This window comes from Cricetulus griseus, chromosome 2 (assembly GCF_003668045.3).
Source record: "Cricetulus griseus strain 17A/GY chromosome 2, alternate assembly CriGri-PICRH-1.0, whole genome shotgun sequence".
Classification (NCBI taxonomy): Eukaryota; Metazoa; Chordata; class Mammalia; order Rodentia; family Cricetidae; genus Cricetulus; species Cricetulus griseus.
Window position 1 is genome coordinate 279,931,875 of NC_048595.1, and position 22,263 is coordinate 279,954,137.

Below are 22,263 nucleotides of genomic sequence, written 5' to 3' on the forward strand. Positions count from 1 at the left end.
TCTCACAAGGTGGCTAGAGGCGGGGTTATAAGCTTAGAGGCATAGTACTTGGCTTCCCATGCACAAGGCCTTTAGTTCAATTCTAGTCACAGAGAAGGGGAGAGGAGAGCACAGGAGAGGAGAGCACAGGATAGGAGGGGAGGGGAGGGGAGAGGAGAGCACAGGAGAGGAGAGCACAGGATAGGAGAGCACAGGAGAGGAGAGCACAAGAGAGGAGGGGAGAGCACAGGAGAGGAGAGGAAAGAGGAGGAGACAGGGATGGAAGGGAGGAAGTAGAGAAAAGGGAAAGGAAAGGAAGAGAGGAAAGGTGCAGAAAGGGACGAGGAAGTTGGCACATCACCACAGTTTCAGCTTGCACTGCAACAGAAGTGTTCCGTGGCTGTCTGCCCTCTCTCTAATGCCACAGGCTTCTTCAGCTTCTCTTAACCTTAGGCCTGAAAGACCCACTCACGAGCCTTCCCCCACCGCCTTTGTTTACAGCCCTCTGTGGAGCTTCTGCCTAAAACACAGCCCTATTCCTTCCGCTTTGTTTTTCCACAGCAGATGAATAAAAGTGCTTATTTTTCCCTCATTAAAATTTGGTTCCAACTACAAATACATGTTCCTGCTACAACGAAAACTTTCAAAACTATATGTAAATTTTTTGAATATATATTTTTTCTTCCTAGATTGCCTTTGCAAGTTTACTGTGTCTGTAACATTGTTACAGTATATAAATGTTACTATCAAACAATGGCCACTCTTTTATAGCCCTTCGACTTTACCATGGCATTGCTCCCTCAGCTGGCCCTGGCATTTCTGACATTCGGTTGGCAGTTTCAAATTTAGCTTAAATGAAAATAGACCTCCTCTAGGAGCGGGATTTGAACCCTCATTGCATTCTTCCTTTGGGCTTTGCTTAAGGAACAATTCTGGGTGTGCTTGTAAATGCATGGCCTGTCTTCTAGCTCCTGTAGTGCAGATCTTATAGTTAATGGGGAAAGGAAGAGGCAATAGATTTATTTATTCCCTTACCTCCCTCCAACACCTGCTACCACCCAGTGCTTGGAGCTGAGTGGATCAAACTTGCAGGGAGCATTGTACTCACACCGGGCACAACTGACAGCATCCTCAGAACTTCATTTCACACTCCCTGACTCAGGACCGGTTATTTTGAGTAGCACTTCTAATTAACTTAACTTGTTAATGCCTGGGCAGGAGGCTAAATATCTCCCTTATCTTGCATGTTCAACCTCCATGGCCAGCTTCCTCATTCATGGCCCTGGAAGGGTTTATCAAAATTTCACCATGGTTAGCATTGCGTCACTGAATCTCCCAACTGACAGTCAGGTCACTCATTAAGACTGATGACTCTGAGAGATACAATGTTGAAACCAAAAAAAAGCTACAATGGACTCTGTCCTATTAACAATCCATTTAGAATTACCAGTAAGAAAGAAAAGAGGAGGGGATGCTTCACATCTGTAATTGTACAGCACAAACTGCCAGGAGTGGCTTGTGTGTTGCACACTCTATACACAGACACACAAGTTCACTGCTATAGTTCTTTCCTTTCTCATAGTCATCCCACAGAGGCTGAACTTAATGCTTTGAAACTTTAATAAGCTAAGTGATAGATGAACTTTGGGCAATGGTAAAGCAAATGCCTTGCTGTTTAGGGGAGTTATGTTATACAAAATTTATTTCAATGTCATAGAGCTGGTGCAATGCAGCACTGAAAAGAAGAAAACTGACCTCTGGGTGTCTGAACTTGCATTGATCTCAGAGAAACAGGGCCCATGACCACTTGTCAATTAGGATGTCATCTCATATTATTTAGAGTTGTAGAAACAAACAAATGAAAACCCTGAGTAGAAGTGTATTTATATGATATTCAAACATCATATTTTAAAATGTGATGCAAATGAGGGCTTGCAAGGCTGGGTGTGGTGACTCATACCTGTAAATTCTAGTAGTTGAAAGGCCGAGGCAGGAAGATTTCCGTAAATTCCAGAGACGCCTGGATACAGAGTGAGTTCTTGACTTAAAGGGGTAGAGTGATGGAGTTAGAATAATTGTTGATAAAGAAAAATGCATGTGATGATTTAATTTGTAAAAGAGTATAAAATTAAATAAAACATAACCAGTGTATTTTATAATTCATATGCATAAATAAAAACACTGAGAGGAAATGTGTTACACTAATAACTGTGACTTGATTAAAAGTCATTTTAGTGTCTTAGTTTTTCCGTAAGTTTTCCTAAAACTTGCCAACCTATGTCCATATAATATATATATTATATATATATATATATATATACATATGTGTTTGTGTATAGATATATGAATTTTTATGTTGAAAACTACTCCTGTCTATTAGAAAGGTTCAAGCAATAAAGCTGACAAAGTATCCTCAGGCTTTATGACAACCCTATGTACAACTGTATAAGTAACTTGATTATTGGGAAATGTGATAGACTACCACAAAACATCAGGTAGAGAAATCTCCTGTGGCTGTGTCATCGTCTGTGGGTGTCCACCAATAACCTAACATCAGGGCTGGATTTCAACAGTGGACTTGAGCACATTGAAGGAAAAACATATCTCTCCAGGGGAACCTCCTTAGTGTGTGTGTGTGTTCGAGGGATGGGGGATGTATGCAATATAAATAACACTAATCTACTAGAACTATGTTAATGAGCAATGAAGAATTCTGTATCCCCACTACAGTTAAACTTATAGAACTGTCAAATGACAAAGGAACTTAGAAATGCAAGGCTGATCTTTCTCCTGATCATCTTTGTTTCTTCTTTCTTTTCTTAAGACAGAATCCCACTGTGTAGCCTAGGCTGAACTGGAACATGAGATGCTCCTGCCTCTGCTCTTCAGTGTTGAGATGATAGTTGTGTGCTACCCTACTTTGTTTGATGTTTGTCCAGATAAGCTTCCTGTTTTATCAGGATGTCAGCATCAGTCATTGGCCTGGGCCTCCACACTCTGACACCAGACAAATTGACAGAAATACCAAGAGTAGCACCACATTTATCAGCAATGATTTGTCAGTAATGATTGAAATATTTACGTATGTACATTTATGTGTGTGTGTGTGTGTGTGTGTGTGTGTGCATGTGTGTGTGTGTGTGTGTGTGTGTGTGTGTGTGTGTGTGTGTGTATGTGTGTGTATTCCCACAATAAGGTAAATTGTATTGATGAGCCTTCCAGTAGGTAGGTCTTTTTCTTATGGACATTAAAACAGAAATTCACTCTATTGTTGTTATCCCATGTCTGGGCCTGTATCTGATGGCAAACATTTTGAGAAGCATGTATGTGTGTTTCCAGTAGTAGAGTCTTTCAAAGCTTTTTTGACTCATTTGGGGTAAAGTCTTGGGGAGAAAATACCTGGAAGCAAATTACTCTCTGTCTACCAAACCTAGGTGCCAGGGAAACCTAGGTGCCAGGGAAAGCCAACTGCTAGCTCCCTGACCTAGTCAGGCACTGGGGTGGCCCCATGCAGATCCCTCTTTGTATGTGAATGGCACCAGGAGGGACAGGAGGCCTCTTCCAGCCCAGGGGGTTGGTTCTAAGATTTAGGATCACCTCATATAGTTAGAAGGCTGCAGTGGTCATCAACACTGATACCCTGGTCCCTGTGCAGCTGCTGGTACCCTAGGTTGGTGCAGAGTAGTCATCTGACCCTACAACAAATACACATTTGCTTAGTACAAAGGCCAGCCTTTATGGTGCCTCTTCTTGCCACTTCTCTGATTTTCTGTTGGAAGGATGCCCAAGCCCACCAGGTCCCCAGGGGAGCAAGGGTTCCCAGGTGGTAGAAGAGGATTGTTACATGTCTGTTTTTCTGTCTATGGTTTGTTCCTTCTCAGGGGGTGAGTCTATGTTCCCAGCTCTTATAGGTTCTCATATTCTTTGTGGTGGACTTAGTAGGTACACAATACAGCATCAATAAATGGTTGTGCTGAGTCCAGGCAAATCCTGGCAACTAATTACCAACTCCACTGCCCCACCGCAGCCACTGTCCACCGAAGCCCCTACTGTGGCCACTGCCTTCTTAGCAGTTTTAGCAGGCTCCAAGATAACTGATGTGGAGTTGAACCACTCAAGTGGGAGTCACTCCAGCAGGCCATACTCTACCTTTAGAGTCTGGAGTTGAGATCTACCTGTGTGACATTCCTAAACCTACATGCCTGGTGGCAGGCCACTGAGCAGCTAGCCTCCATCCCGAAATGGGTAGTGCTCTGGTCTCCATGGACTTTTGGTGACCCACTCCACACAAGCCAAGTTCATTCTCCTCCTGCTTCTTTTTATCAAGCCCCTGCTTCCAAATATCAAAGCAGATTTTGAGTGTTAAAAAGCCTTCATTTTCACTCATCAAAGGAGCCTCGAAGTTTGGGGGAATGGAGAAAACCATGTAATTTGCACTTGGCTGCACAGAGCAATGGTTCTCTTGAAATTCAAAGTGATCTCAACTTAATTTTTAGTTATTTATACTTCTAGATCAGAAATGAATACGGGGGCGGGGGGGGGGGCTCCCTCTGTTTACTTTACCAGCCTTAAGTTCAGAGACAGCCGACTGTGAAGTGCCTTCCCCCTACCCCCCTTTCTCTCTTAATTGCCATACCTCCAAGAAGCTGACCTTAACGTGCCATCAATCACGGAAGGGGCACATCAAAAACTGCTCCTGTCAGCCCCGCCTATCACTGTGAAGTCGAAGTGACACACATTCATTTCCGCTGTTCGCAGCTGCAGGGCAGCCTGGCTGCCCTGCAGTTGTATTTCATGTGTCTGAACTGTGTGGCCGCCTTGCATAATTCAGGAAATGAGTTTACTCTATCTGTGACACACATCATGTTCACACGGTTCCCCGGGCAGCCAGCATGGCGCAAGACTCTGCAGGAGTTGCTAGCATTGCAGCCCTGGGGCGCATGCCCTGTTGCTCCCTCAGCCCTGGGGCACATGCCCTGTTGCTTCTCCAGCCCTGGAGTGCATGCTCTCTCTCTCCCACTACCTAGTGCTCTATTTCCACCATACCTGACCGTGACTTTCCTCATACCTGTCACCTGAGAAAGTGTGCTTCTCTGTGAGTGCTGGAAATTTCTGTATGTAATCTAACCTGGGAATCATAAAATGCATATTTTAAAAACAGAATGCTTGTTAAGGCGGCGGGGCCACTTGTCAGTCACTGCTCAGCTAACCGGAAGCTGAAACACGATGCCTATCTTTTGATGATGCTTGCCCCTGCCCCCCCCCCGCCTTGTAAAAACTGACCTCACTTCAGTTCTTATGAAGCTCATATCCATTTCTCGCACATGACCTCTGCTGGAGCAGGTTAAAACAAGTCTAGATTGGTGAGGGGGAGGTCCTCCAGTCACTGTGGAGCATTCATTCTCTCGCATGGAAAAAGGGAGCCACGGAGTCTGTCCAGCATCAAAACACAACTCCAGTCAGCAGTGAGGTTTGGTTCTCTTACACCGGGTTAACCATCTCCAAGGTCATAAAGCGAGGCCTCTGTCCTCCACTGCAGCTGAGTTTACACACTGTTTCCAGATTGTTTATCCTGGCCCAGAATCAAGGCAACAACGTATTTCCATTATGAATGTTTGACAGACAGAGAGGGGTGGGAGGGGGCGCTGCAAGGGGCAGGTTTTCGATTTCTTTTTTTATTTACATCAAAGGGACTTTTTAGAGTCCTGAAGATTATGAACTAGTCTAAACATCGTGTCCATGCCACAAAGGTAGAGAGAGCTGAGGCTTTTGCCAAATGTCCAGATCTGGGTCAGTAAAGCCAAATCCAGTCATAGCCTCAACTGGAATTAAATACACTGCGCTTGTTACTACACACAAATGAGGTGATTGGTGAGCAATATTTATTATTATGCTTGAACACCGAATGCCTCGTGTGAGTAGGATGGCTCACTGGAAGGACCAGGTGCTGGCACACAGCATCTTTACATTTTGCAATGGCCTCTGCATTCCATGCAGTGGTGACATGGACTGAACCAGGATGAGGTTCCCAAAGCCCTGTAGGACTTGTCTGTGCTGGGTCACCCTTCCTCCGAAAGCTCAGTTTTCTGAGGATGCTCCCTGGAGCCTGACATGATATCTTCCACAAGGAAATACTCAAGGTCGACCAAAAAGACCCCATTTAAATTATATCCACAGCAGGTCCCTTGGCACAAAGAGCAAATGGGTGTGATCTAAATGAATGTTTTACTTCTTCTGTTTTTGCATGTGTATGTGTGTGTGTGGTGTGTGTGTGTGTGCACATGGATGTGTATTCATATATATACAATGTGCACACATGTGGAGAGACATTGGATGTCTTTCTCAATTCCTCTCCTCATTACTTACTGAGTCAGGGTCTCTCACTGAACCCAGAGCTTATCAGTTCAGCTAGTCTAGCTATCAGTGTGCCTGAAAATCTCCCGTCTCAGCCTCCTGAGCCCTGGGATTACAGACAAACTGGCACTTCTACCCAGCTTCTTGCATAACTTGCATATCCAAACTCCAGTCCTCACTCTTGCACTGGAAACACTTCCTTGCGCCATCTCTAAAAAGAACATCTTTCTTGTGCTAATGGAAGAACAACATGAAAGGTATCAAAAATGGTGGCCAGGCAGATCACTGAGTACCACTGATAACAGCAAAAGAGTCACAACACAGATGTCACTCTGACCAGCAGTGCTCAGGTTTCTTTCATTATTGTCTAGAGTTATAATACACCTAGCACAAATGTATTAACTGTAAGGTGGCAGAGACACAGATCTGTCTGCGCAGATATTTCAGTTTGTGGCAAATCATCCCTTATCATGGTAATTCTTCAGCTTGACTGAGTTTGTGAAAGTGACCTGTCACCATTACATGGTTTCTTCAACAGAAGGTGGAGGGAGCAGTTTCCATCCTGTCCAGAGCAGCCATGGCTTCCCCAGCTTACCTCAAGAAATCCAGTTTCTAGACATGAAGGTTTGCTTAGGGAAGAACCTCAAATGAGAAGGGAATTTAACAAGCAACAGCCTATGTAACGTTTAACACCCCAAATTGCCCTTGAGGTTAATCCAGTTTTACTGATGGATTTCAAATGCAGATTTCAAGTCAACAGACTTCTGTGGATCATAGTTATGTTCCAGGCACAGAGATGGGCACTGGGGAGCTGAGAAAGACACAGTCCCTTTTATTCTGAAAACACTTTTTCTGGCTGCTGCCTTTTTCAGCAGATCCTCCTGACTCCCCACCCCTACTCCCACCCCGACGAGTTAGAACACTCGCCCGTTCTCTCTGACCAATCCTCGTAATGCCAGAGTACACACTGGGCCAGGAGAAGTGGGTGGTTATAGATTTCCACTCCATTTGGAAACTAATAGCCTGTGATACAGTCAGAAGGTGCTAGAAAGGGATCAGAAAGCCTTCTCTCCAGGCTCAGGACTTCCCATGCTAGGCTTATCACCTTGAGCCAGTCTCTGGGGCCTTGGTGCCTGTTGGTGAACTGGGCAAACTGGAGAACTGTAAAGGAGGCAGGTATGAAAGCCCCATCTTTGTGCGAAGTGTTTAAGAAAGTCCACCAGTTCTGGCTTCTGACGGCATAGAGGAAGTGCCAATGCCCAGAAGCAAACCAGAATGTCCTGCCTTCCCCTCCTGTGGCCACTAGTTCTGTGGGAGGGGGAGGTGTCCACTTAACCCTGGAGGCCAGCTCTGCTTTAGCATGATTGAAAGTTGGCTCAGCTTGTCAGACTCTCAGACCCAACTTCTAACTTCCCTGCTTTCTGGTTCTGTGAGCCTGAGCAGAGTACTGGATTCCAGAGCCATGTCTGTAAGGTGATAAATGACCCCATAGCACTGGGGGCCGGGGGTTCACAAGAACCAAAAATGTGTGTTCATATCTCACAGAGCCTGGCACAGGGCAAGCTGTCAGAATGTCTGTTGGTGGTGATGACAATGTCCCATTCACTTTCTGCAGCTCCTGCACCTGGTACCAAATGGCTATTCAATCAATATTTGTAGAGAGAGGGGAGCAAGGTGGCAGTGGACACACCAAGGAGCATTAACATAAAATACCTGCTTTCTGGGTATACAGAACCCAGAGTGTCTAAGCCTCTCAAGCAGGGTCTTCTATAGCAGTAAAGGAGGTGACATGAAATAATGAGCTGACACTTAGGATTTGAGTACACCATCTCTCTCAAGGAGATGGTCATGCTGAGTTCTATGGCCATCCTCTAAGAAAAGCCAGAAACTCATATTCCACATGAAATAGACGAAGTCCTTATAACTAAGTCAGTTTCTAAACAAATACTCCATGGGCCAAACACACTGCTGAACTGACCTTGGACTATGATTGCTCCCCACCCCTCCTCCACCTCCATGGAAAGTGTTCTGGCTTGGATTCTTTGTTTGCAAATGTCCCCAGTGAGCATGAGAGTCATGCACCCTGGGAAGTTATGAAAGGGTGCCCATGGGTGAGGCCTTAACTTCCTAATGATTATATTCTGATGTCTGGGATTGCTACAGCTAACAAGTTCAAGACCAGCCTAGGATACCTAAGTACTTGCTGTAACCCCACCCCTACAAATGAACTACTGTGTGTGTGTGTGTGTGTGTGTGTGTGTGTGTGTGTGTGTGAGACAGACAGACAGACAGACAGACAGACAGACAGAAAGAGAGAGATTAACAATGAGAGTCACTGAAAGGAAAGGTGGAGGAAGCAAGAATTGGATGTTAATGAAAAACAGTAGTTTAATTTAAAAAAATTTAAAAATTAAAAAAAAAACAGGCTCTCCTAAGATCCTTGCTGTCATTGTCCCTCATATTTCACGAGGGCACTTGGAGGAGGGACTAAGAAGAGTAACAGATTGAGGAACCAGAAATACACTTGGGGATCTCTTGCTACCCAAGAATTATTGATAGAAACTGGAAATTGCCCTTTGCTTTCTCTGTCTGTTCTGAGGAGTTTCCAGACAGACAGACAGCTTGACCTCCTGTTTGTTCTGACCAGTGCTTCCCAAAAGTGGGTACAGTTGTCAGGACAGTGGGGGAACTGTGTGGAAAGCCCCCCTTGGGATCTTACTGCAGATTTCATTGCCTTATAAAACGTGGATGAAGTAAGGCTGTGCTAAGGAATGTGAGCGGAGTCCCCAGAGCCGTGGCTGCCCAGGAGCAGATGTACTGGACTTACTCCATGGATACTATTAAAATGTTGCTAATTCCACTGAAGCCTTTTGTTAAGAGACTTGCTGGAAAACATTTCCAAATGGTTTCATACCTAGTAATAATTGTGACTCTGTTATTTTAAGAGCAGTGTAATGTGTTAAAATTCTTTGTTGGCTGCTAGAACGGTTACAGCCTATTGACCTACCTCCTAGAGAACTCATTAGGATGACCCAGCTTGTGTTCTATGTACTTGTCTTTGGGGTTTGAGAGGCTAATAAATAGCATCCACTTTCTCACGCCTTGGTTCTAAGCTAATTGATAAATGCACACTGGAGACATAGAGATGCCAGTCCAGATGCCAGCTTTGCCAAATGAAGGTAGACAAGAAAATGACTTCATATGTAGCATGAAGTCACACACCATCTTACAGGATGTGCTGTCCACAGACAGGCACCTGCCCCAGGGAGCAACTTTGTAGTCTCCTTCCCCAGCACACAAATATGAAATGCGGACACAATGTACTTGACTTATCTCCCTGAAGAGGAGTGGGAACAAAAGACCAGGAGCACTGAGTAAAAACCCTTCTGGAGACAGAAGAAAACAGTTATCCACCACCCCCCAAGTTTGTCTTTTCTGCCTGCATCCTCTCTTTGCCTAGATCTCTCAAATATTTGGCCAATGGCTGCATATGTGATTTTTATTAACATCCTTCAGATTCATTTTACAACAGTTTGGATCAAATAATTTCACTAATAAATAATAAAATATAGCCCGATATGGTGGTGTACACCTTTAATTCCAGCACTGGGGCAGGGGGAAGGGGGCTCAGAGGCAGGTGAATCTCTGTGAGTTAGAGGCCATCCTGGTCTACATAATAAGTTTCCAGGCAGCCAGGACTACATGATAGACCCTGTCTCAAATCAATAATAATAATAATAATAATAATAATAATAATAATAATAATAATAATTCCTCACTCTCTCCTCTCTTTTTGTAGAAGAAAAACGCAAGTGTCCATTTATTTATTCATTTTCATTGACATGGGGGTCTCACTGTGCTAACAAACTAACCACCAATTCCAACAGCTGTCCTAAACAGCTCAAGTGGCTGGCGCTACCACACCTGCATGTTACCCAGTTTAGAGCACACTGGAGGAGATGATAAACAAGGGAATTCTCTTTCTCCTGTCTAGAAATGAGACACCTTGTCATATCCCTTGGGGACATCTCCTCTTTGTTGGGTGTCCAATACCAGGCAGGCAGGCGCGCGCGCATGCGCCCCCCCCCCACAGGTTACTTCTGAGTCAACGTTTCATAGATAGCTGCTCATGGGCTCCCTGGTTCTTTTCCAGAGCATAGGAAACTTGGCAACATGACTGTGACCGTGAAGAAAACTGTCCCCTCTCCGGAGGCTGTGCAGATTCTCTACCAGCGAATGAGATACGAGTACGAGTTCTACCACTACGTCAAAGAGCAGTTCCACCTACTGAAGCGCAAGCTCGGACTGAAGTCTCGAACCAGCAGACCTCCTCTGCGACCACAGTTCTTCATTCCCACCCCTCTGGAGACCGACGAGCCTATAGACGATGAGGAACAAGATGATGAAAAGTGGCTAGAAGACATTTATAAGAGGTGATACCAGCGCGACGTTGCCACCGTGGCTGTATTTCCCCCCTTTCCAGAAAGTTTTTTGAAGAAGAAAAATTGTGAAGGGACTTTGGTTAATGCCCGGGTGCATTAAAAAGACCAAAACATTCCCACATGTTGGGGTCATTGGGAGCTGCCCGGTTTTGCGGGTTTTATTTGTTTAATTTTATTCTGTGTTTTTTTTTTTCCCTTGCCTCCTTGAGTCTTTCCCAGATACACTAGATTGCTCCACCACAAGGCACCTCTTCATATAACAGCTTTCCCAATCTCCTACCCACCCCCTACAGTGAGAGAAGAGGGAGAAATATGTCCTCCAACCCAGTCATTTTACCATTTGTAAGATGTCTCCCAAAATATTACTTCTGTGGTAACGATATTCAGATTTGTGTCTTACTGCAGAAACAAACATTTCGGAGTGGCAGGGGGGTGGTCTAGAAGCATCTGGGAGTGGAAGGGGCACTGAAAAGGAACATGAGGGAGGGCCCCCTGGTTATTGAGTTTCTGCCCACATGGATAGGAGGCTGCCTCTGGTCTATCTCAGGCGACACTGTCACCAAGAACAGAGTAGTTATCACTGAGAAAACAAAATAGCTCTGGCACCCACATTCCCAACCAATCAGAGCTTGGGAAACTTGTCAAGATCAAAGCGCATGCATGGTAAGTGCCATTGAGACATTCCATCTTCAAGTGCCATTCTGCTTGGAAGGAGCTTAGCGAGGGATAGCATTTGCTTGTTATGTCAAGTGTTGGCAGGACAGATCAAATATGAGGGCCATGTGGCATCAGGAAAACGCTGTGGCTGTCTGAAGCCTCTCTGCCCCCTGGATTGTCACAAGTGGAAGTGCCACCTTTGGCCTTGATATCTATGTCAGGAATCCTAAGCTTGACTGTACACCAGGCACAATCCCTCAAGCATACTCATAGCCAAATTGTGCTTCACAGAATTTGGTATCTTTTGTAACTTCTAGACCTTCACGAGCTGCTGTATCTAGTAACACAGGGCCCTGAGTCCTGGGCAAACAGCAGTAGAATCATTTATGGAAACTCCGTGCTCCCGATAATCTTCCCCAGGGGCATCAATGCCAGAAACAGCAAGACTTCTGGACAGGACACTGCTTGGCCCACTTTTGAGTAGGTTGGTGCCCCTTTGTGACCTGAGTAGACACTGGGCAATGCTTTTGCACCAAAATATGCCGTCCACTTCTTTCCTCTGGCCAACTCCACACACCACCCATGATGCTTCTGTTCCTTTAATTTCTGGATTGTGTCTATCTTAAAAAAGTCCTGAAAAAATCATATTCTCCCTGGTGGATACTGTACAACTAGCTGAGAGGCCAGAGTGCAGCAGGAAGAACATTGGTGACAACTTGTGTCTGCCTCAGGTTTGCCCCTTGAAGAACACTAGCCAAGCAAGTTAGCTTAAAGTAAACAGGACTCTGACAGGACAAAAGGTACATGCTTTCTTCACTCTAGAAGTTTTTCCTTCCTTCACTAGAACTGGACTCTATCTAAAGCCTAAAGCCAGTCATTTGAAAACCGTCCAGTGCGTACTGAAGCTACTTCATCATGAAATGCATTAAGAAGGCTCCAGCCCATGGGCTTCCTGGGAAGGCAGAAATCACAGAGATTTAAGCCCAGCACTGGCCACTCATGAGCCCCTTTCTGCCTCAGGGAACTGGGACGGGAAGTGAATAAGAGAACTGCTCACAGAGAGGGGTGGAAATAGCCTTTGTGCTGTTCTGAGAGACCTGAGTCTTTCTGTTAACCAAACTTTGAAGAGCAACCTAGAGCACAGCTACCATTCTCCAAATAGAAGAGCCGCAGTGAGGAACTTTGCAAGTCATCTCCATGGCAACTTTGTAAGTCATCTCCATGACAGCACATATAGAGAGTGATGGTTAGCTTACATGCTGTTCAACCTCACAATCTGAAGCTGTATTGGCTTGTTTTTCCTGTCTTGTTAAGACACGAGGACAGCCGGTCACTCATAAAGCTCCCCGTCTTTCTAAAAGTTTACACAGCACTTGCTGTGTGCTCAACAGCATGGTCACTGTCACTTCACAGGAGAGGGGGCTAATATTACTTGCAGGACCCTGGTGGTATCTTGTCCCAGCACATAGCCCCTAGATCCCAAAAGTCAAGGTACTTAACTTCATCAGCTCACACGGGCCCTGGCCCAACATAGTTTGTACTTCATGAAATATTATTGTACATTTTACATAGTTTAATTTAAAAAGAAAATACATTTTAAGCTAGTTGGTCTTTGCCTTATTTATTATAACCTTTCAGCACATTCCAAGGTTTTAGTTACTCAGGAAGGAGTTAATTAAAATGATTTTATTTTGGTCAGATTGATGTTTTTTAAAAGGAAAATTATTCTTATGAACCCTCAGCTGACTTCCTTGAATGCTGTAAAAAGTGCTTGTGAATCTTTTTTCTAAGAATTAAAAAATGGTGTTAGACATTGATGGGAATTCAAAAATATATATGGGACTAAAACCTTAGCTTAGATAAAATAATGAAAGTGATCTGTGTTTGAGGTGAAGTGTTCCTTAACTTATTCATTACCCATAGAAATAAATGAATATAAATAAGCTGACTTTTTTCTGTTATTTTGACAGCTGGAAATTAAAGACTTCCCTCTTTCCCCAAGATGTGTTGTTTTTATTTTAAATGTGTGTCCTTGAAAAAAAAATCTATCAACTTTCATCCTTGTAACCATATGAACCCCCCCACCAAAGAAAAATTCCAAACACATACACACACCAAAAATAAATAAATAGCCCTTGTTAAAAACCTTGAGCTATGGGGCTAGTGAAATGATGGCTCAGAGGTTAAGAGCACTGGCTGCTCTTCCAGAGGTCCTGAGTTCAATTCCCAGCAACAATATGGTGGCTCACAACCATCTGTTATGAGATCTGGTGCTCTCTTCTGGCCTTCAGGCATACCTGGACACAGAATACTATATGCATAATAAATAAATCTTTAAAAATGGCTCTATTTTCTGTGTGCTGCTTGGCTTAGTGTCCAGCTGCTGCATCAGCACACACTGCCAATGAAGATAGTATAATTACTTTTCAACTGCTGAGATAAAATGCAGTGTCCAAAAGCAACTTAAGGAAGAAAGGCTTTATCTTAATTTACGGTTCTACAGGGGTAGTCCATAACGGTGTGGAAGGCAGGGCAACAGACAGGCATGATGGCGGGCATGGGAAGCTTGCATCACATTTTTTTCAGACAAGAAAAACCAGGGAGATGCTATAAACTTCCAAAGCGCTAGCTTCCCAATGCTCTAGCAAGACTGTATCCCCTAAAGGTTCCATAACCTCCCCCAAACAGTGCCACCAACTGGGGATCACATGTTTAAAAACATGCACGTGGGGTGGGTGGCTTAATTCTCATGTCAACCACCATATCTACAATGTGTACTGTGGGGTAGGAAAGCAAGGTCGAGCCACACCTCTCAGTGTGTAAGCTGATTGGAATCACATGCTGAGCCTCAGTGGCTGATGAGTCTACCTTGCCAGTGAGTGGTCTTCATGCTGGAAACCTCCCTGGGAAGTGTTAATGCTATGGTGCAATGGAATTTAGAGAGAGAGAGAGAGAGAGAGAGAGAGAGAGAGAGAGAGAGAGAGAGAGGAAGGGATAGACAGAAAGGATTCCCCCCCCCCAATGCTTTGTAAAAGTTAGACACTACATTCCAGCTGCAGGTGACCGTTGTGTAAAAGAATCCAAAGCTGGGTATTAACTGAAAGAAAAGTCTGTTTTGATAATAATATGGCTGATTTAAAAGTCTCAGCATCTCCTTAACCGGTGGTAAATGGGAGGGCTCTTTACTGCTTAATGCTGTTTTCTGTGACTCAGGAAATTGGATTCAACTGAACGAAATTCGAAATCCAGAGAACTACAAAAAGCGGCTGCACACGTCTGCATTGCTTGCTTGCTCTAAAGTCCCTTACATAAAGTTCTGAAGTCAATACCCTTGGATTAATCTCATGAACTATTTGGTTTCTAAGCAACTTTTTTTTTTTAATTAAAACTGTGTATTCATTACTATTCTTGCTGACAAAAGCCATTTAAAGAAGACACGGTTTGGGTCTGAGGAAATATAGTCCATCATTGTCGAGGAAGCCGTGGTGGAAGGGCATGAGGCAAGCATGGGAGGAAGGTCACAGTGCATCTGGAGTCGGGAAACAAGGAGACAAGAATACTGATGCTCAGCAGGCTTTTTCTGCCCACATTTTCTTCAGTTTGGGGCCCTGAGCCATGGGATAGTGATTCAAACACTTAGGTAGGTTCTCCTTCTCAATTACACCTCCCTACAAACTCCCTCCCAGACATACCTCCAGGTGTCTCTTAGATAATTCCACATTCAGTCAAACTGACAATGAAAATAAACCCTCACAACTGCTCAATGGCCGGGTAGTGGTGGCCCACACCTTTAATCCCAGCACTCAGGAGGCAGAGGCTGGTGGATCTCTGTGAGTTTGAGACTAGCCTGGTCTACAAGAGCTGGTTCCAGGACAGCCTCCAAAGCCACAGAGAAACCATGTCTTGAAAAAACAAAAAAAAAAAACAAAACAAAACAAAAAAACAAAAAAAACAAAATAGTTGGGTCAAACTTGGGAAGATGCCTTCAAGAAAGTAATTTTATTTTACTGAAACTACTAACTTTCTTTATCTGGTGATAAAGAAACTAGTAAAAAGTAAACAAAATACTCAATAATCCCAACACATGAAAGCCTACTTTAGAGTAAGAGCAGATATATTAAACAAAACACATGAGAGGCAGGCACAGTTGCACAGACACACCTTCAATATCAGCACTAAGGAGACAGAGGCAGGCAGATTTCTGAGTTCAAGGCCAGCCTGGTTTACACAGTGAGTTCCAGGACTGCCAAAGTTACAATAGTGAAATCCTGAAGAAAAAAAGGGGGGGTGGGGGTGTATGAAAACACATAATCACTCTCCAAAGTCAAGAAAAGGTGCTAGAGCCCACTGTATTATCTTGAGCCTCCAAAACAGAGTACTACCTACTGGGGTCTTCAGCATGGAGGCTGGAAGGCCAAGATGAAGATGTTGGTAGTATTGGTTTCTTCTAAAGCTCCCGAACTGGGAGATGACTGTCTCTACTCCATTGTCTTCACATGGTCCTCCCTCAGTGTGTTCACATATCTGTATCCAGTCATCCTGTTTCAGGTCTCACCCTGAAGGCCTTTTAACTTGCTGAGACCCTATGCCAACACGTGTATTTTGAGGGGACCCAGTTCATCTCATGACCCCCCCAGCTTCCTTTAGAAAAGCCACAGCAGAAGAACTGAACACCATCCAGGAGGAAGGAAAGCCCACAGCCAGACTCCTGGAGCTGCCATAGAGCACAGAGGAGTGGCCTAGACCATCTCCTCATTTTCCAGCAGAAAACTATGGCTCAGAGAAGAGAGGCAAGTACACCACACACTCTTGGTCAGTAGTTAAGGCTAAGCTCCCTCTCACGTGTGTGTGTGTGTGTGTGTGTGTGTGTGTGTGTGTGTGTGTGTGTGTGTGTGTGTGTTCACTGGGGGGTGCATATGCTTGCATAGTGAGGATATGTGATAACCAGAGGACATCCTTAGGTATCATTCCTCAAGCCTCAGGCTCCGTCCACCTTCATTCTATAAATTTTTATTTATTTATCATTGTCATAGAGGCAGATGGGGTATGCACATACCAAGACATGTGTGAGGAGGTCAGAAAACAACACTTCTTTCCTTCCACTTTTACATAGGTCCCAGGGATCAAACTCAGGTCATCAGGCTTGTACAGCAAGTGCCTAGCCGTTGAATTATTTCTCCAGCCCAAATCCATTCAACTGATTTTTGAGACAAGGTCTCACTGACCTAGACTTTGCCCTAGGGATCTACCTGTCTTTGCTTCCTCTGTTCTGAGATTATAAGCACACCATCATGCTAAGCTTTGTTTTTTGCTTTGTTTCTTTTCTTTTCTTTCTTTTTTTTTTTTTGTTTTGTTTTATTCTGTTTCGTTTCTTTCCCAAATGGGTTCTGGGGGTAAACTCAGGTTCCCATGCTTGTAAGCAAACACTTAACAGACTGAACCATCTCTCCAGCCCTAAACTACTGACCTAGAACCTAGATTAAAAATAAACCCAGCCCTCCACACCCAGGCCCATCAGCCACACTCAAGTTTTTTGGGCTCTGGCTCACTCTGGGCTCTCCTAGAATTGGGGCTGGCAACCTAGCCACTTTCCACCAAGGAAGGACTTATTAGTTCTCAACAGACACCCAAGGCAGGTATAAAATAAATGTTCTGTTCTGGAATTTTCTCCTTATTTTAAAGGTTAAGGTTTAAAGAGAAGGTATCTCATTTCTTTTCCTTTAAGGGTATGTATGCTATGTGTGTGTGAAGGCTAGAGGCATCTTTCTCTAGTCTCTACCTTATTTTCATTTTTTAAGTACAGTTTTTTACAATTTTTCTAGATGCATGTGTGTGGAAGGCAGAGGACAACTGGCTTTGGAATCAGTTCTCCCCTCCCCAGGCATTGAACTCAGGCTTTTACTTAGGTTTGGTACTTTCACCCAGTGAGCCGCTGTCTTATTTTTCAGGAGAAGCTTCCTCTTCAAAACTAGACTTCACAGTTTCCACTACTACAGTCCTGAGAGTCTCTGGGATCTACTTGTCTGGTCCTCCTTGTGGCTTAGGTGACAGACATTGCCATCAGGCTTTTACATGGGTGCTGCAGATCAAACTCAGTTCTCCTTGTTCATACAGCAAGCCCTCTACACACCGAGCCATCTTCCCAGCCCATGTTCTTATTTTCAGGAAACAGAGTTGAGCCCTGTCTGCATATCTCACTCTTGTTTCTCTTAAATTCAAAATGCAGACTCATGTCTCGGTTTCTATAAGGAGTTTAGAAAAATCCCAGTTCAAAAAAAAAAAAAAAGACTGAAAATGCAGCTCATAAAACTAGTTGAAGCTGAGTGCAGACATGTCTCTGGAAGGCAAAACCAGAGGCTAACCAGGCTGGGAGCGCTGAAGCCTCCTCACAGTTTCCCTCTGCAGAATTCCTTTCCGCCTAGGGCAGGCTTGGCTCCCTGCTCTCCAGGCTGCTACTGATTCCCAAGGAAGCCCCAGACCTACAGAGGGTCACAGAATCACCAACTGACCGCTTGTGCATTTTGGATTTCAATTTGTAAACATGGGGATTCCCTTTTAAGAGAGAGGGAGGGAGGGAGGGAGGAGAGAGAGAGAGAGAGAGAGAGAGAGAGAGAGAGAGAGAGAGAGAGAGAGAGAGAGAGGAGAGGAGAAAAATCACTACCAAGAGGAAAACTCTGAGCTCAGTTTTTCCTTTTGGAATCTTGGCGGGTGAGGTTAGCGATCTTCAATCTGGCTTTCACCAGACACTGTATGTTTTGAGCAGGCATGGAGCCGTCTGTCCGTGGCGAGTCTGCCAGAACATTCAGCTCTGACCTGTAACACGCCTTTGATTCCAGTCATGAGGAGAAGCAGCCTGAAGGATGGGTCTGCCAGACACAGCACACTGGCTATGAGGTGGAGTCTGGAGCAGCTGCACAAAACAAGGACATAGACTGATCTACAGAAAAGTCCAGAGTTCAAATCCCGCTTAGTTCATCACCAGGCATTGGTGTGATGACTTCCCCATGCTTGAAATCAACCCAGCTAGAAGGTCCAGTGACATCTAAGAACTGCTTCTTTGCCACCCTCCTGCCCCAAATGCTAAAAGGAGAGCCACAGTGGAGCTAGAGAACATAGAATTGCATGTAAGTTCAGGTCCAGTCCCGCATGTCTGCGAGGTTACTGCCCAAGGCACTGATCAGCCACCCTTCTGAAGTCCACATGGACAGACTTACTCAACTACCTGTGAGTCAGAGAAAAAGCAATGACTTTCCCTCCTAGCCTGGCTTCTGTTGTCCTAAGTACTACGCTTTGTCCAAGGCAAAACACTATGTGGATTCTGAGTTTTCCCAAACTCTTTAGGATGACTTGGCGTAGCTGTGAGTTCTGGGACTTACCTCTTGTTTACATTTATTTATTGCATGTATTTATTTCGTGTGTGTATGTATGCATGCGTATGTATGTGAGTATGTGAGGTACCAGGGTGCATGTATGGAGGTCAGAGGACAACTTTCAGGAGTCAGTCTCTTCTCCTATCTCATGGGTCCTGGGGATCATCTTGGCAGCAGATTCCCTTAGCCTTCTGATCCATGTCACCCGCCCTATGTCACAACTTGTTTCCTCTGACTTCTTTGAAGTATCTTATGGACTTGGGATCCTGTTAATAACAGTCATGAAAAAGATGATATGAGTTCTCACAGAGGCTGCACACAAAAGGAGGGTCTTGCTTTTGTTTCTGTTTTCATGCTTTTGAGACAAAATCCTGCCTTGAACTTAGGCTTGCCCCTGCCTGAGTCTCCTGAGTGATGAGATTAGAGGCGTGCTCCACCATGTCTGTCTGTCATTAGGAAAAGTTTTGAAAAAAGTAGTGGAAATTGGCATGCATGATCCCATACTTCTAAAGTCCTGATTCTCATTCTTAGAAGCCAAATCATAGCTGTGACAAAAAAAAAAAAGTTCCAGTAGTGACATTGTGGGCTCCTGTTGCCTTCAGGAGGGTAATGCTATGATGAACTGGTGTTGCCTCACTGATGATCCTTCCACGTGTACTCTAGGGCTGCCATGAAGCTTTCCCACACTTCAGTACCAGTTTTCCCACACAGAAGAGAGCTGTGACCCTGACCACAAATGTCCTCAGAGCTGTCCTGTTTATCTCAGACCTCGTACTCTCCCCTTCAGCACACTTCGCTGTTTGTTCTCTGGCTATGATTGACAGATACTGAAATCCTATGCCAGGACCTATCCCCAAAGGAAAGTTAATGCATCAAGTTTGTGAAATAAGCATGAAAAAATAACAATGTGTTAACTTGGGAAATACCACGAGTCTTCGAGTGCTGTGCTGACATATGGCGGCATTGGAACAGCATCATGAGGGCTCTGGGGTATGTTGTAGTTTCTTTTAAAATTATTTGTCTTTGCCAAATCCCAAATGCTTCAGCATTGTCTGACCTACAGCCCTCTGCTGAGGGCAATCTGCTGACATCCTGAGGGATGGATATTCCAGAGACGACACTTGAAGAAGCACCCTGTTGGATAAGCCATGCAGTATAGTTACCAATGTTTCCTTTCCAACCTCTTTATATGTTCTCTCTTTCGTCCCTCCTCCCCCTCCCCAATTCTCGAATACCCACTAAGTCTGTTTAGTTCTGCTTATACGTGCATGGCTGCAGGACAATCTACTTTAGTATAGTCAGGGCTTTCAGGGTCTGCATCCCTGGGGGAGGGGGTGGGCGGGAGAGAGGTGGTGTATGGAAAACGATAATAATAGTAATAGTAATAATAATAATAGTAATAATAATAATAATAATAATAATAATAATAATAATTAAAAATCTTTGAAAATCTTGGAAACCTAGTGTAGAAACCTTCAAAAGTAAAAGCATGGTGGTGGCACATACCTTTAATCTCAGCACTGAGGAAGCAGAGACAGGTAGCTCTCTGTGAATTTGAGGCCAGCTAATCTTTACAGCAAGTTCCAGGACAACCAGGCCTACAGGGTGATACCTTGTCTCAAAACTAATAATAAAGCAAATGAGTATAATTTTAACAAATGTTTAATACTTTTGTAGTACTTGCATGGTTCAAGTCACGTCTTGATGGCCATGCCTGTTGGTGCTCAATAGGAAGGCAGGACACCTGTCCTGCTGTCTTGGTTAGGTTGGGAAGGGAAAGGCTGGCCATACTAAACAGATCTCAAGTGGTTCAAATCAGGCTAGGGAAGACAGAGAAGTGGCTAGCCACTGTGCAGGGCACCTGTGTTGCTCAGTACACTAGGGGGAGCCGTATCCACAACAATATGCTCCAGAGTCCAAGTTTTCCAAGCCTCATGCTTCTCCCATATGGATGAAATTCCCTCCAACTCATCAGAGTCCCGTGGCCCAGAAAGAACTCATGGTTAGTGTGAATAAAACACAGTAATACAGCCTCCCTTGGTTAGTAGATTATTAGCTTCTCTAAGTCAATGTGACCTGTTTTTTGATTTATTGTTTTTTTTTTCAGAAAACCTTTGTCCTGATGTGCAATAGACCTGTACAAAATTATGCACGCCATAAGTATACAATTACAGCCATAAGGTGAATGCCACTCATATAAAACACCTCTCAGCTCGAGGAGGCAGACCCTGCCAGCACCCAAGATTTCCCCATGTGTCTTCCAGGCACCCGAACATTTAAAGCTTTTCCTACCCTAACTTCAAGCTTCTCTGTTTGTACTGTGCATAGTGGAATTGAATATTATGCTCAGGGGATTTAACTACACTGTTTTCTTATTGCTATTATTTTAAACTTACCATTTATTTAAAAAGTATTTTTATCATGTTTCCTATCCTGGGTATATTCACAACATGACTGAAATTTTAAGTTGGTGTTTTGTTTTGTTTGTTTGTTTTTTGAGACAAGTTTCTCTGTAGTGTTTGGAACCTATCCTGGAACTCACTCTGTAGACCAGGCTGGCCTGAACTCACAGAGATCCACCTGTCTCTGCCTCCCAAGTGCTGAGATTAAAGGCGTGTGCTACCACTGCCCAGCTCTAACTTGGTCCTTGAGTGGTGACTACACAGGTTACTTCCCAGGCTCTTCTACCATTATTGCAGCAAAAAGGTAAACATACCATGAAAAATCAAGATTGCATGAGGATATCAAGAAGGCTGTGTTTGAACTAAAAACAGAGATTCAGATACCTCCCTGTGTACATTTTTTTAAGGTACAAAATGTGCATAGTCCAAGACCTCCACAAAGAGATCACTTGTGTGGGGTTTGAGCTGCACCTAGTGGAATGGCCTGGGGATGTGAGGGCAGATCCGAAGCAGCACTCTGCCCTTGGTGCAGATCTGTGTCATTGCTGAACCCCCAAAATGGCCTGGAGGAATGCAGAAACGGGCATGTGCAGGAACAGTGGTTCCCAGCCTTCCTAATGCTGCAACCATTTAATTCAGCTGTGCTGACCCCCCCAACCAATAAAATTATTTAGTTGCTACTTTATAACTGTAATTTAGCTACTGTTATGAATTGTAATGTAAATATCTGATATGCAGGACATCTGATATGTGACCCCTATGGAGGTGAGGACCCACAGGTTGAGAACCACTGCTCAAGAAGCTTTTATGAGTCTAAGTCCATGTCCCTATTTTTCACTGTTTATAAGAGACAAGATAAATTGTGCGTGCGCGCAAACACACACGCATATAGAATCTTGGCTCTAATTTCCTCTACCTCAAATGCACAGGGTTTCTTTGTCTTGATTTTTCCCCTTAACACATGTCTTTCCTAGCCATCTGATTTCTTTTCTCTTACACAAATCATTACTTGACTTCAGGCAAGCATGTCCAGACAGCAGAGCACTGACTCACAAAAAC

General features: G+C 44.2%; 1 protein-coding gene across 1 annotated transcript in view; it reads left to right on the forward strand.

Moving 5' to 3' along the window:
• Ust (uronyl 2-sulfotransferase) overlaps positions 1 to 13,433 on the forward strand; it is a 265,029-nt gene extending 251,596 nt beyond the window's left edge. Inside the window, exon 8 of the mRNA XM_027402046.2 lies at positions 10,487 to 13,433. Within this exon, the coding sequence (XP_027257847.1) occupies positions 10,487 to 10,770 (284 nt within the window). The 3' untranslated portion in view covers positions 10,771 to 13,433. The remainder of the gene's footprint in view (positions 1 to 10,486) is intronic.
• Positions 13,434 to 22,263: the final 8,830 nt, after the last annotated feature.